The 14673-nt window shown below is 42.1% G+C and overlaps 1 protein-coding gene across 1 annotated transcript; it reads right to left on the bottom strand.

Moving 5' to 3' along the window:
• Positions 1 to 3: 3 nt before the first annotated feature.
• Positions 4 to 10998, bottom strand: LOC132139433 (DNA replication licensing factor mcm7; the record flags this gene model as incomplete). The annotated part of the gene is made up of 14 exons (XM_059547783.1): positions 10840 to 10998; positions 9822 to 9901; positions 9577 to 9741; positions 9161 to 9285; positions 4564 to 4744; positions 4329 to 4466; positions 4086 to 4235; positions 2855 to 2969; positions 2648 to 2779; positions 1883 to 1966; positions 1599 to 1810; positions 1256 to 1521; positions 563 to 731; positions 4 to 12 (listed from the first exon to the last, which is right to left on the bottom strand). Coding segments are annotated over exons 1-14 (1857 nt in total), but the record flags the coding sequence as incomplete, so codon positions are not given.
• Positions 10999 to 14673: the final 3675 nt, after the last annotated feature.

The following is a 14673-nucleotide window of genomic DNA, read 5'->3' as shown; positions in this document are numbered from 1 at the left end:
CCGCAAACGAGCCTGAACACACACACACACACACACACACACACACACACACACACACACACACACCTGAAGTCACATCAAGTGTGTAAATGTCACCATGTTCCTCAAATACAAAAGATTTTTCCAAAGTCAGGTGAGTTTCAGTCAAATAGATGATTTGTGCCGACACTGTCAGACCGAGACAAGTGCAATGCCTTGTGGGAAAGCCAGCAACTGCCCAAGTCTCCGCCTCTCAACACCAGCTAGTCTCTGAGATGTGTGTCGGAGCGCTGCAGCGTCGTGTGCGGTCAGTTTTGCATGGGTTTGCACAGCGGCGTGACCCCAGGCTGAATGCCCACCCCGCAAAGCTGACCGTCACACGACAAACACGGATCTCTGCGTGTCACCTGACAGACTGAACCTGCGCCAGCGCCAGCGTGTGTCGTGAAGTGCTGCTTCTACAGTAGAGATGAACACAGCTACCTGCACAAACAGCACTTTTAACACCCGACGGCCACATCAGACCAGCTCCAGAGATCAAGTCCTGCTGATGAGTGTGTGTGTGTGTGTGTGTGTGTCTCACCAGGGCAGTGGAGAGGCGCAGGATGGACAGCAGTGTTCGGGCCGAGGTGAACGTTGTGTCTTTACTGACTCGTGCCTCTTTCCTCATCTCTACATACGCAGCTGTGATGTAATCTGACAGAGCCTCAGGAACCACCGGCTGCTTCTGCTTACACTTACTGATGTAACGCCTGACAGACAGATGAACGAACATCAGGTGATCCAATCAGCTTCAGACATACATCTATCACACATCTGAGCCGTTTTCAGTGCTGATCCAAAAGCCGAGTGGGCAAAAGCAAGATCACTAAAGCACAACCTAAGAGTTCAGAGGAAAGAGACTCATTTCCAGTCTAGAGATGATTTCCTGTAATTACAGGTCGAATCAGGATTGGGACGATGACAGACATCACAATGTTGAATCAGCATTGAAACGGCTCAATTAACAATTTAAACAGTAAATATTTTATTGTGCAAAAAAAAAAGGCAAATGAATTATAGGCTAGATGTTTTAGACGAGCTAAATGAAGCATACAAAAACTTCAACAAAATTCGAAATTTGAAATTACAATAAAATTACAACAGCCTAATAATTCTTTAATGTTTTAATCATCTGATGTCCGCATCGCTCCTTGGGCACAGTATACTCCGAGCTCGAGACACCACAGGTGTGAAACACTGAGCGTGTGTGTCCCACCGCAGCGTCCTGGTTTACCTCATGAGCTTCATGTGGATGGGGCTGAAGTGTGTGGGCGGCTGCTTGCAGTGCTGGTGCACGTATGTGATGTGCTGCGCCAGACGCAGGTCGTTGTCTGTATCAGGTTTGTCCTGGATGAGCCACAGCAGGTCGAAGCGGGACAGCAGCGCCGCCGGCAGCTGGATGTTCTGCTCCAGGGTTTTGCGAGGGTTGTAGCGGCCGTACGCTGGGTTCGCCGCGGCCAGGATCGAGCAGCGTGCGTTCAGAGACGTCATGATGCCGGCCTGAGACAAACACCACACACGTGATCACACTCATTCAGGAGGCAGAAAACACCCAGCTCGAGCGGAGCGGAGCTCACCTTAGCGATGGAGATGGTCTGCTGCTCCATGACCTCGTGGATGGCCGTGCGGTCGGCGTCAGCCATCTTATCAAACTCATCGATGCAGCACACGCCCAGATCGGCTAACACCAGAGCCCCGCCCTCCAGGGTCATCTCACCGGTGACCGGGTCACGCATGACCGCCGCCGTCAGCCCCACGCCAGACGAGCCCCGGCCCGTCGTGTACTGACCTGAAACACAGCGCTGAGAGTTAGCGGTGGGACGCTAGCGGACGGAGGAGCGATGCTGCGGGCCACACTCACTGCGAGGAGCGAGACGGTCGATGTAGGACAGCAGCTGAGACTTGGCCACACCTGGATCTCCCATCAGACAGATGTTAATGTTCCCTACAAACACAGACGCAGTCAGTCAAACAGCGCTTCATACACACACAGTGTCAGGAAACATCACACAATCCTAATTCTGCTGTACAGCAATCATGCCATTACTCAGAACAGTGTTGATTCAGTGCAGCTCAACATCAGTGTTAAAGTTATTATCGGGTCAGATGTATTGGTGAAACTCTTTTCAAACACATGGTTTCAAAGCTGCTTTACAGAAAACGGTCTTATTTATAATGTTGTAGTGCTTTAATACAGAGCAAGTTAAGGACTGGGTGATATGAAGATATATATAGTGATCTCTCAGATTCAGATCTAACTCTACTGTATTTATGGTGTTTTCTGGCACATTTATCCGTGCTACAGTGACCTTTAACACACAACGGAGTGATTTAAATGCTGCTCTGTTTTGTTCAAAGCGGACGTAAGCTATTCTCAAACAGTCTGAATGAAAACAGTTCATGTTGTTGTTGTTACAGGTGAAATCTGATGTTTGGTCTTAATGGCAGGATAATGCCCAGTTTAGCTCCAAGACAGAAACAACTCTCAAAAAGCATCAATGAATATACTCTCGATTATCTTAAGTGAATAACATAGGTCTATCAAAGAGTCTGATGTGAGTTTAATAATGTAGGCGTTTCATTTAAGTGTTTGAGTGATCCAGCATCAGTGACGGCCGTGTCTCACCCCTGATCTTCATCCCACGGGGAGCCTGCTCCACTCCACCCACCAGCAGCAGCAGCAGAGCCTTCTTCACATCCTCATGACCGTAGATCTCTGGAGCGATCGATCCCGCCAGCTTCTCGTAGAAGTCCTCCTCTACACACACACACACACGTGAGTCCAGACACATCACAACCCTTATAAACCACACACAGACACGAAGCGTGTTACCTGTGATCTGCCGCAGCTCTTCATCACTCAGCTCTTCAGTTCCCAGCTCATCATCCTCAGTCTTATTCATGAGAGTGATGCAGTGACACTCCAGATACGTCTCTGACAGCAGACCCTGACACACACACACACACACACACACACACACACCAGACATATGTGAATACCGTAAAGCACAGAGCTCGTTTAGATAGTCCTACGCTGCATCCCAATTCACTTATTTCGCTTCATTCGCGTGTGAAACTAACTTCACAACAGACACGAATTCGCGTCATGGGGGGGGCTTCTGCCAGCTGAGTTCACAGCATTTTCAACCATCATTTTTATTCAGATAATTTTCTAAATATTACTGTTATCGTGTCATGAAATGTAGTTTTAAAAGTATTTAATGCAAGAATGTAGTTGTTTTAAACTCAAATATGTCATTTATTTATAAAGACAGCTTCTACTTAAACGTGTTTTGCTGATTTTCGGAGACGAGCTCCATGTGATCAGTGAGAGCTCAGAGATCATGTATCTCACCTCGGCTAGACCTTCTGATGTGTGACGCTGTCTCTGATGTCTCTTTAGTGGTTCAAGATGAAACATATCTCGTTTGGGGTGAATCTAATCTTTGGTCTTTATTCAATTCATCTATTAATATCTTTTATAAACACACAATCAAGATCCTTTTTATTCCCGTTTCTGTAAAAGTATGAAGAATCATACAGCTCCGGGTATGCACATACAGCGATGATAAGTTTGTCCTCCATAGTTTTTTTCTGATTTTCCCTCCGCTCGCTACGTCGTAATCACGTCACTACTAGAGCAAGCTACTGATTGGTGAACGCAGTGCGAAATTTTGCCAAAGTTCAGATTTTTCAACTCGCGCGTTTCACTCGAAACGCTCAATTGACAACGCATCGTTCACGCAAATCGCGACATTCGTGCCGCCTCATTTGCACGAAACGCGCCGCAGGTTGTCTATTCGCGTCTTTGCATTGACTTAACATTGAAATCACTTGTGACAGACGCTCTATTCCCGTCTGGTGTGAACGCACCTTAGAGTGCACAGTGTTTTGGTGTTCTCTTTTGAACACACTATGCTTTGGGACACACTTATTCTAATCTCACATACCATTTAGGACGGATAGTATGAACACTGGGACGCAGCGATACAAATGTAGAGAGAGAGACTTGTTCTGCCCACTGTTTGCTGACAGGACGTTGAGATGTGTGTAACGTGTGTCACCTGTATAGCCTGTCTGAATCCAGAGCGCAGCAGAGGAAGGAATATTCCAGAAATAGCCACGTGATCTCCAGGCTGTGCCACACGCGTGTTCTCTCCGCGGGCGTAAATGGTCATACTGCGAGGAATGTTTCCCACCGGCACCTGATCGCTCTGAGTGTTTAACACACACACAACACTCAGCATGATTTACACTCAGCCAGACAAACGTGACGCTCACACACACACACACACACACACACTCACATGCTCCTGAATGCGCAGCTCCTGGAACTTGATGAACTTTGACCCGCGTGTCTGCAGGTACAGCCGTCCTCCAGACTTGTTGGTGACACACTCCTGACTGGGACACATGATGAGCGGCGTGAAGCTGGGAGAGGCGATCTGACCAACGGCAGGGACAGGACTCATGTTAACACACACACACACACACACACACACACGAGAGTTTAAAGACAGCATGCACTAGTGCGATGCGCACCGGCTGATAGGTTTCGGCTCCGCACTGATCGCAGGTGTAGGTGGCCACAGCCATCATGGGTTTGACCTCCGTGGCTCTGGTGACGATTCCCCTGACGGTCACCAGCTGACCGATGCTGTCGGCCTTCACATCACGCACCACCTTGGGCTTCAGCGTGGACGGAGGACGGAAATAAACCTCGCTGAGAAATACACAAGCCATGCAATTATAAACGAGTGAGTACAGCATGACAGAAACAGGACGACGTGTCACACACTGAACTCTCCTGGACATGAGTGTGTGTGTGTGTGTGTGTGTGTTATAACTAGGGATGGGCATTTTGAGAAACTTCTCATTTCGATCATCGATAGGTTTCAAAAACAATTAATCGATTAATCGGGGGTGGGGCTTGCTAATTTTCTGAGATCGTGATTTTGGGATTTTCCTTAGTTGTCAGTTATAATCATCAAAATTAAAAGAAATACACATTTGAAATATATCAGTCTGTGTGTAATGAATGGCTCTAATATACAAGTTTCACTTTTTGAATGGAATTAGTGAAATAAAATCAACTTCTTGATGATATTTGAATTATATGACCAGCACCTGTAGATCATCTGATCGACGTCTTGAACTGTAGTACGAGCGGAATAATTGACTCCGGGACGTTACCTTGCATTATTTATCTAATTATTCAACGCCCTGACATCAATTATTCCTCACTTAAACAATGCATTAGTATAATGTCTTGCTCTGTCAGGCACTTTGACAGATGTGTGCTACAGTTAGTGATCGATCAATACAGATTGTTTTTATAACCGATACGATACCAATTATTTGCATGTTTGTGTGCCCGATAACTGGCATGCAGAACCATTATTTATTAACGGTTATAAAAGTAAATAAATGTCTGAGTGAAGAAAGAACACACTTCACGTTGGTTTTTCCTCTTTTCAGTCATCTTTTTTTAAAGTGTTGAAAATTAGTCTCACGTTAAATTTAATCTTTATATTACAATAAAAAAAACATTTATAAAAAATAAACAGCAACACTAATATTAACAATACGCCAAATAAATGTAGAATGTCTAATGTTTTCAAATGGAGAAAATAAAAGGACAAGAGTCATATCAACTTCATTTTAAACTACTGTTTTAGTAGGTTTAGAAGCTGTTTGAGTCAAGAATGATTCACTGGATAATGTTAATTCACTGAATAATATTCTCTGGAATATAACAAACAAACCATTGTATTTTATTGCATTTCTCAACTGGAATGTTATATCAAAATGATTAATACTGTTTCATTCAGGCAGGGTTAAGTCTTTATAGACCCCTTAATGGCCTACGTCACGGTGACGTCACCGCTGTAGCTGGAGGCAGAACTCATAGCAGGTGCGCTAAAAGTTTGAGGTTTTGACTTTAAAATGTCTTCTTGTTTGGTTTTTGGCTGCCAGAATAGAAGGAACAGAACTTTTGTTTCAAAACTAAAGTTTTACCGGATCCCGGCAGATATTCCTTCACAGAAATCAAGAAGACAATTGTGGTTGAATGCAATACGGCGTACAGACTGGACGGAGATGATCATAAATAATGCTCGTGTTTGCAGTGCACACTTCATATCAGGTAAAATAGTCTATGCATATGAACTGGTGTGTTGTTTTTATCTGGTTAATCAGCAAGTTTCTGTTTGAAAAGGTGAAAGTCGCCAACCTTCAGCGCACTAGCTAGTTTAAATGTTAAACAAACATACAGCGATAGATGAGTGTGCCATCCTTTGAATGGTCTCTTAAAATAATACACATTGCTAATCATAGTTAGCCCAGCGATAGGTTACATTAGAAAATAAGCCTTGACAAAATTCCCCAAACCACCCAAAAGTAATTCATATGGCTGTGTGGCATCCGCAAGAGTTAATTTACAAAAAAAGCTGTCACGGTCCCGCAGAGTCAGGGACTGTACATATTCGGATAGTTCCGAACCTTCTTCTGCATCCATGTTTAATAAATCCCTCCTAAAACATGCTAGCTTACGCTTGTCAACATTGCGTCCGCGCCTCTTTTTCCTCCAGCTAAGCCCCGCCCACCCGGAGACGTTGCAATGTTTACAAACTTTAAGGGGTCTATTGGGACAGGATTTGATGGATTATTTAACATGACGCCGTGAGTTAGTCTCTATTTCTCAGAGACAAGCTGCTTTAATTATATATCATGCATTAATGTAATGCATCTAATTTGTTCATAACTAGCTGTTATGTTAAATAAAGGTCACTAATTCCAGCAAATCAAGTACCTGCACACCGCTGTCTCACCTCCCCTCGGACGCGCTGCAATTACGATCCTGTGCACAAATTTCAAAACACCCACAAGATGGCGGCGTTTATCGGTGAATCCCATATTACAAAACCGATATCCGATTATGATAAAATGCTTAAATATTGGTAAATCGATATTAGGGATTTCTCATTTCGATCATCGATAGGTTTCAAAAACGATTAATCGATTAATCTGGGGTGGGGCTTATGCCGGGGGGCGGGGCGTGGCGTGGCCATAATGTATATAATGAAAAAAAATCTGAAGATTGTTATGAAAATGAAAAAAATAAATAAATAAATCTGACATGAAAATCTGTCTATGAAAACATGAACACATGATTAGGACAGGTTAGATTATGATTATGGTTAAGCAATGTTATTAATAAAGGAGCAAGAAAAATCTGCCTGAGGTGAAGAGTATACCAATAAACGGAAGCTAATTCTATGACACATCCTATGATAAATCAGATAACTGAGATACATATCAGACGTAACATTACAACTTGTATTAGCACAATAGGATGCTAAGTTATGAGTTAGACAGAGAGAGACTATCTAAACGAGCTCTCCCTCTGACGCGTTTTCATGACAGCGCGCTGAAAGATGGGCAAGGACAGATTTTACGATAGATTCCTATAAAGTTCTCATAAATGTATGGCAGATTTGTGCTACATTTTCATCTACGTTATTAAGTGTAAGGGTTGGAATTAAGTTTTATTTTTAAGTTAAGTTTTATTTTCCATAAACCACCTGGGCATTTTCGAAGCCATATGAATTGCATTATGCCCACAAATATGACGGGAAAAAAGCTCGGCTGCATTATTATAACATCAATAATAAAATAATAACAATAATAATAGAAAAATAAAACATTTAAGAGCAATATCATTATCGGGCATTGCTTATATGAGCATGAAACGAATCGCTGATATGCAGCGATTTCAGCATAATTGTTCATGTTAATTAATCAGACGTAGACTAGCTCTTGCAACTTTTATCTGAAAAAAATTGGCCGATGCAGATGTGAACTTGACCGAAAGTGTAACTCGGATTGCGCTTTACAAACAGGAAAGTACAATAAATTCACATTAGTGTCACTATCGTTATTTTTTTATGTATTCTAATATTTAATTAATATTTTGTATTCAATTTGCACTTTCTGATCAATCAAAATATTATTTAACAGCATGGAAATCACTGATTATTGCTAAATAATTGAATAAGATTTAAATATATATTGAAGATAAAAACTATGACAAACAAATAATTTTGTTCTCTACGAATATGTTTAATGTAATTAGGCTACAAATATATCCAGTGCATTTTTATTTTATAAAGACCATTTCATTATTTATCTGTAATTTAAAAATTAACACACGATACTTTTTCTTTTTTTGCTACTTTATTCAACTGCATTTTTTTAAACAAATCATTGTCTTCCAGTATAACTTTAGCAGCTGATCCAGCGGGTGAAACGTAGTTTTTAAAAGATAAAGAAGAAAGTTCACAAAGTTTAACCAAACAACTATTATAAGGTATAAAATAGAGACCAAATAGCCTAGATATTTTAACTATGGCTAAAACTCAAAACTAAAATAATAACTATTTTAAAAAAATGGATATTATATTTACCACGACCGGTGAAACATTCAAATGTCTATTAAAAAGATAAGTCGGTCTACGTGCTCCGATGAGAGCCGAGTGCGCAGCCTGTTCACATTTAGTGGAATAAATTCGCTCCGCTGGAACAGATGTTGCAGGAACAGCCAGGTACCACTGGACAAGTAAACCTTCTCTGTCCCTGAAACTAATGGGCAGCAAATCTTTCACCACCATTTCAGCGAATAGCTTTGTCGTCTTCTCGGTTCTGCCTGCGTTGCATTTAGGTCTTACGGCAAGTGATTCAATGCTCGTCTGAGTTGCCGCTCTGTTATCGCCAGATATTTTATGTACACATTTTAGATGATAGTGCATTGTATTTGTTGTAGATTTGTGTGACAGCTTGGCGCTACACAGCTTACCCTGAACTGTATTTTCATGGTTCTTCTCAAAGAGAAGCCAGCCATCACTACATGACTTTGAGGCCATGATTATCTGTCTTCTTATGTCTTTTGAGGCATCAAGTGGGAAGCTAACCAATCAGAGATCAATCAAAATAATAATAATTTCGATCATCGTTTACATGATTTTTTTACGATTTTTTTTTTTTTAATTAGGTGAAAAACTCACCTAATACATATCCAAATGAATCATAATGAAAACCAAAATCACACCAGCCCCAGTGTGTGTGTGTGTGTGTCACTCACAATCTACGCATGAGTTCAGCCGGATACTGGTTCCGGGGGTCACGTGTGTCTGCGGGGTCATGACCTCTGGTCTCCATCATCAGCCGGTGCTCAATATAAACGTCCAAGGCATCCTTCGCCACAACCTACAAAACAAACACACAAACATATATCGATCAGTGGGCATTATTTCTGATACACAGCTGTGTGAGTGTTTATATCCTGCATGTATGCAAATTATATTGGTCATTCTTATATCCACTTAAATATCCAGCTATACATGAAGATCTGTGAGATAATAGTTTACATTTTTCAACAATAAAAAAGGTGTGATTTGTTATGTAGCACATATCATTCTGTGAGTGAACGTGGAAAAAGCTGGATGTTATTTTCAATGTTTTCTGACAGCGGTACAGATCTATAATGTGATGGGTCACCTCTCTCTCTCTGTATTCAGGAAGCAGCTCGTGAACCGCATCCGCAAACAGTCCTGTGTAACGCTTGGCGTTCTCACACACACTCTCCACCAGCTCAGGGTCTTCCTCCGCCACATCATCCAGATCCAGCACCAGAGCCACCTGCTCTCGGTGCGCCAGAGACACCTGAAACACAAACACACACACACACAGGTGAGCAGGAGTCCAGCAGAAGCTGCAGGAACGGAGCAGGCTGCAGATCTCACCAGCTGAGCGCCGTATTTGAACACCTTCTTCCCGGAGTCATCCTCGCTGTAGAACTCCTGCAGGAAGCGCTTGCACTTCTCTGGAACACAGCCACAGCAGAAGAGCCGCGATCAAACACAGATCTGAAGTCAGCACGGCTGTGTAAATGCAGCAAAAGTTTCGCTCCAGATGAGCGCGCGATCACGCAGCGGGAAAAACAGCAGTCACGTGAGCGCGCGCGGACGAAGCGTAAACAAACGCGCCAAGGAACACAGAAACAACAAAAAGCTCAAAACGTTCGCCGCAGGTCACGATTAATAGCTCATGCGACACTCTGCGTCCAGTGTCACGTGGTCACTAGCAACTGTTCAGCAGAGAATAAACTGCTGAAGATAAAACACAGTTTAACTACATGATCAACGCGTTAAACAGCCTCGTATCGAATCAGTTCGCGTAAACTAACATGAACACGCGTCATCTCGCTGAACGTTTCGCGTTATAATTGACGCGCGTGTAACGCCACTTGATGGCGCCTGGCTGTTTTTGTAAACAAAGAAGCACATGGCTGTGGAGCCGCACTGCTTCCGCGATCCCTCCGCGCTTCATCAAATAGTCCCCTCTGGACCGGGTACGCGCCGTGGACTGACACACGCGCACACCAAACTCTCACACCGCGCGGTAACGCGACGCCTGACAACCGCTGCGGAACCGATCGGAGTAAACAGAAACGCGTGATTTTTTTTGTTGAAGATCTGTCTTAAAACAAGCACGTGCTCTCCATGCGCCGCCGCTCTTTGTTCTGAAACTCCATCCGGGCACTACAGCGCAGTTTTCACGAGCAATAAAACTAATGTTAATAACTAAAGTTACATGCATAACGGAAACAAACAGCTCATAGACTATGTCACACCGACTCCGAGTTCAGATACCAAATATAATGATTCATTTGTTTTGATCTAAGTTTTGATCTACACAGCAGAGAGAGTTCTTAACAGAACTTAAGTTCAGTGTACGCTAGAAATTTATTTCCCAACTCACCCTTCTCCGCCATGTAATCCTTTGGTGCCATTTTTGTTGCGGAAGTGTGGAATAGTCACGTTTCTAATGTAAATCTCTGAATATTTAACCTAGAAAACGTTTCCTTGACTGAAGATGCAGCGCGGTCTGAAGAGCAGCTGCAAAAACTGGCGCGAATCTGCTACCGCTTTCCACCAATCAGAGTGAGTCTTCCAGTGCGCGAGGGCGGGGCTCTGACTATGGCGCGAGAATCTTCCAAACGTAACATGTCACGTGGACAGATCAACCAATAACATCTGCGTTTTGAAACGGCGGCAAAACAATACGGTTTATGACGTCTTGACAAAAGCGGCGAGGAGCTCATAATATCCACACGAGCCGCGGAGAGCAGCACCGAGAGAAGAGTGAGGCGACAGACCAAATAAACCTAATAAACCAGTCCCGTCGCAGGGGCTGTTCCAAGTGGCCTGCATTTTATGTCGTTAATGTCTCATTTGCATTACTGTTTTTCCATCCATGTTGTCCTTTGAAAGACTCAAATAGTCATATAGTACAAGACTCTGTATATAAGAATCAGTAAAGCTGTTTGCTGTTAGGATGACAAAAAGTTATACAATTTAAACTTTTAGGCTGGTCTAGAGCCCTGACTTTTTTACGCCCCTCGTGCCGGGCTTCGGGCTCATTTTAGGCTTCTACTTATTTTTATATTTTAGACATCTGTCGATTAGTTATGAAATAAATTGCGGCGCTGATGGAAACGACACGAGACTGTCAAGAGCAGCTCGATGGTGATTAACTTAGTGTCCCGCAGATGGGCTGCGTTTCCAAAAAGCTTTGTAAGCCTAAGAAGTTCGTAAAAACGATCGTACGACTGATCTTAATATTACGATCTGATTCCCAAAAGCATCATAACGTAAATAGCACTTGAAATCATCGTAGATCTACGAGTGCTCTGAAGAAATCGTAAAGCCCTAAGTGCATCATAAGAAGATTCATGCGCCACCTGCAGGACAATCAGCAGATTACACCTTTAACTGGATTCAAATGCAATGTGATTACAATAAGCATTTGACTGTGCTTTATTGTACGCTTTATAGCTCGTTATATATATATAAATGAAATAATTAAAAAAGGCAGAATAAAAGAAATACACATCTAAATTAAATGACTGAACAAAAATAAGTAATAGTAATGTAGAAAATATGATTCAAAGACTGGGAAAGAATTCTTCATGATGTTTGTGTGAGTGTGTGTGTATTACAATGTAAAGTAGGCCATAATATCATGCACTATACCATAATATTATATCCGAGTTGTCTGGAACACAGCATTAGATTAACATTTCAATAAACGAGCGTGGGAAGTCGTGGCCTAATGGTTAGAGAGTCGGACTCCCAATCGAAAGGTTGTGAGTTCGAGTCCCGGGCCGGCAGGAATTGTGGGTGGGGGGAGTGCATGTACAGTTCTCTCTCCACCTTCAATACCACGACTGAGGTGCCCTTGAGCAAGGCACCGAACCCCCAACTGCTCCCCGGGCGCTGCAGCATAAATGGCTGCCCACTGCTCCGGGTGTGTGTTCACAGTGTGTGTGTGTGTTCACTGCTCTGTGTGTGTGCACTTCGGATGGGTTAAATGCAGAGCACAAATTCTGAGTATGGGTCACCATACTTGGCTGAATTTCACTTCACTGTGTACTAATTACGAGCAATTCTATTAGGTAACATTTCAGCACTTGACAAATGGATAGCGACTCCTAAAGTAGCACTTAAAGCACACTTTAAAGGTTACTTTAAGTGCATTTTTGGGAAACGTGAGACAATAACCAACGATCGTAAAATGACTCGTAGAAAAGGCTCTTAAGCGCTAAGATCAGTCTTTATCTGGAAACCTAGCTCCGAACAGTTCTGCGTTCAAATACACGCAATAGGCTTAAGCTTGCTGCAAAGCACCAGAAAATCTAATTAGCCTACTATAAATGTGACAGGGGGAAATAAGGAGATATTTAAATTATTTACTAATAAACTGAGTCTGTGTCACAAGTAGGGATGGGACGATAACCGGTTTTATTGATAACCGTGATAAAATGTGCTGAAGGTTAGTAATATCGTTTAAAAATGAATTATCATTAAAACCGTGTTTGATTATCGCGGTTTTAATAACTCACTATTAAATCATGTCCAGCCAGCAACAGTCTGACACAAGCGCAGTGCACAATGTTTTTTTGTTTTTTTTTCGAGAAGGAATGGCGAAAGTCAGTGACTTTTCTATGCTTCTACACTTTTCATTGTAAGGAAGGAAATGCCACAGAATTTAATCTTTCTTTAAATGAAGTGCATAGAGTTGCTTGTTTTATTAGTTGTTTGTTGATTATTAAATATAAAACTTGCTGAAATGTTTTCAGTGTGAGCATCAACTATTTTTGAACACTTTCATCTCGTTTCAACAAAACCGTGATAATATTGATAATCGTGATAATTTTAGTCACTATAATCGTGATATTAAATTTTCATACCGTCCCATCCCTAGTCACAAGGATAAAGTTAATCCTGACTTGCCATTTCCTCATTAGACGTGTCTTTAGAGAGTAGTGGATCTTAAGGGATTATGATTATAATGAAAGAGGATTTGTTTTCTTATTTGTTTTATTTCTTTAAGTAGTAATTTAAAGCTTTCTATAGATATATTTATCATGTCCGTGTGGCATGTTTTCACTGACTTTCGGTTCATTTTTGAGAAGCGCTCCTGTTCAAGACGAGACGGCAGAAAGCACATCATGTTTGTTTTCTTTATTTTATACATTTTGTTGCTTTTGTGAGTGCACACAAATAAAACTAGACCCTTTACAGTGATGAATGATGCATGTAACTCGGACACTTTTCTAACCGGCATGCATCTCGCGCTGATCACCGGTCTCAAACAAGCCTCGATTTACTCATGGTCATTCGGCCACGGACTTCGATGACCGGTCTCCGAGGTGCGTGAGATGCTCCGCCTTCGCAGGATTTCCTAATTCCTCCACCTGGTGTTCCCGATTAGCGCTTTGTCGCATAGCAACGGTGCGAGCGGAGCACTGACGAGAGCACAATCCTGTCAGGAGAGGAGGCAGAACTGCTCTGTTTTTGTTTTTATGTTTTATGTCAAAGTGCAGAAGGTGATGTACCTCAGGCTTAACCAAGACCGAGGCCAGGTAAATTACACTGGTTTGCACGCAGCGTCCTTTGTCGGTTCACAATTTTAAATGCAGGTACTGGTTCGGAGCTTACTTGAATAATGTAATGATACATATGAAAAACTACAAAATACACGAACACACAGATAGCAGTTAAAGTGCTGACTGATATCTTACAAAGGTGCGATTTTATGTAGTTTATTGTCTTGACCAAGGTGATCATATGTAGACCGGTTTGCAACCCAGATTTTTTAAGGCAGTTAACCATGAAAATAAAACGGAATAAACTGATTATCATTTATTTTTTTTTAGCATAGTACAGGTTAATGTTCAGTGGCATCTGTGACCGCTGACAGTGCTCTGTTTGACCGGTCCCAGTCCTGCAGATGCAGTCTTTCATATAGTTACAATAATGAATTAATATTTTCACAATAAATGTTGTTACTTTCATTTTCAAAACTGTAAGAAAGTACATTCGTAAAGTATACTCGTACAAATATAAAGTACTACATTTTTTTTCCTCACAGGACAGCAGCACTACAAAAATATGGTCTTTTACAACATGATGCATTGTTGTAGATTAAACTACCCAATAGTTTTACTCTCAATACCTTAAGTATATTCCATTAGTTTTTCAAATTGGTGTGTTTCACCGGGCTGCGAAGAAATATAGAGCTGAGTATCAT

The sequence above is a fragment of the Carassius carassius genome, unplaced genomic scaffold, assembly GCF_963082965.1.
Source record: "Carassius carassius unplaced genomic scaffold, fCarCar2.1 SCAFFOLD_137, whole genome shotgun sequence".
Lineage (NCBI taxonomy): Eukaryota > Metazoa > Chordata > Actinopteri > Cypriniformes > Cyprinidae > Carassius > Carassius carassius.
Note: the sequence above shows the minus strand (reverse complement) of the source record. Positions and strands in the feature narration are given on the sequence as shown.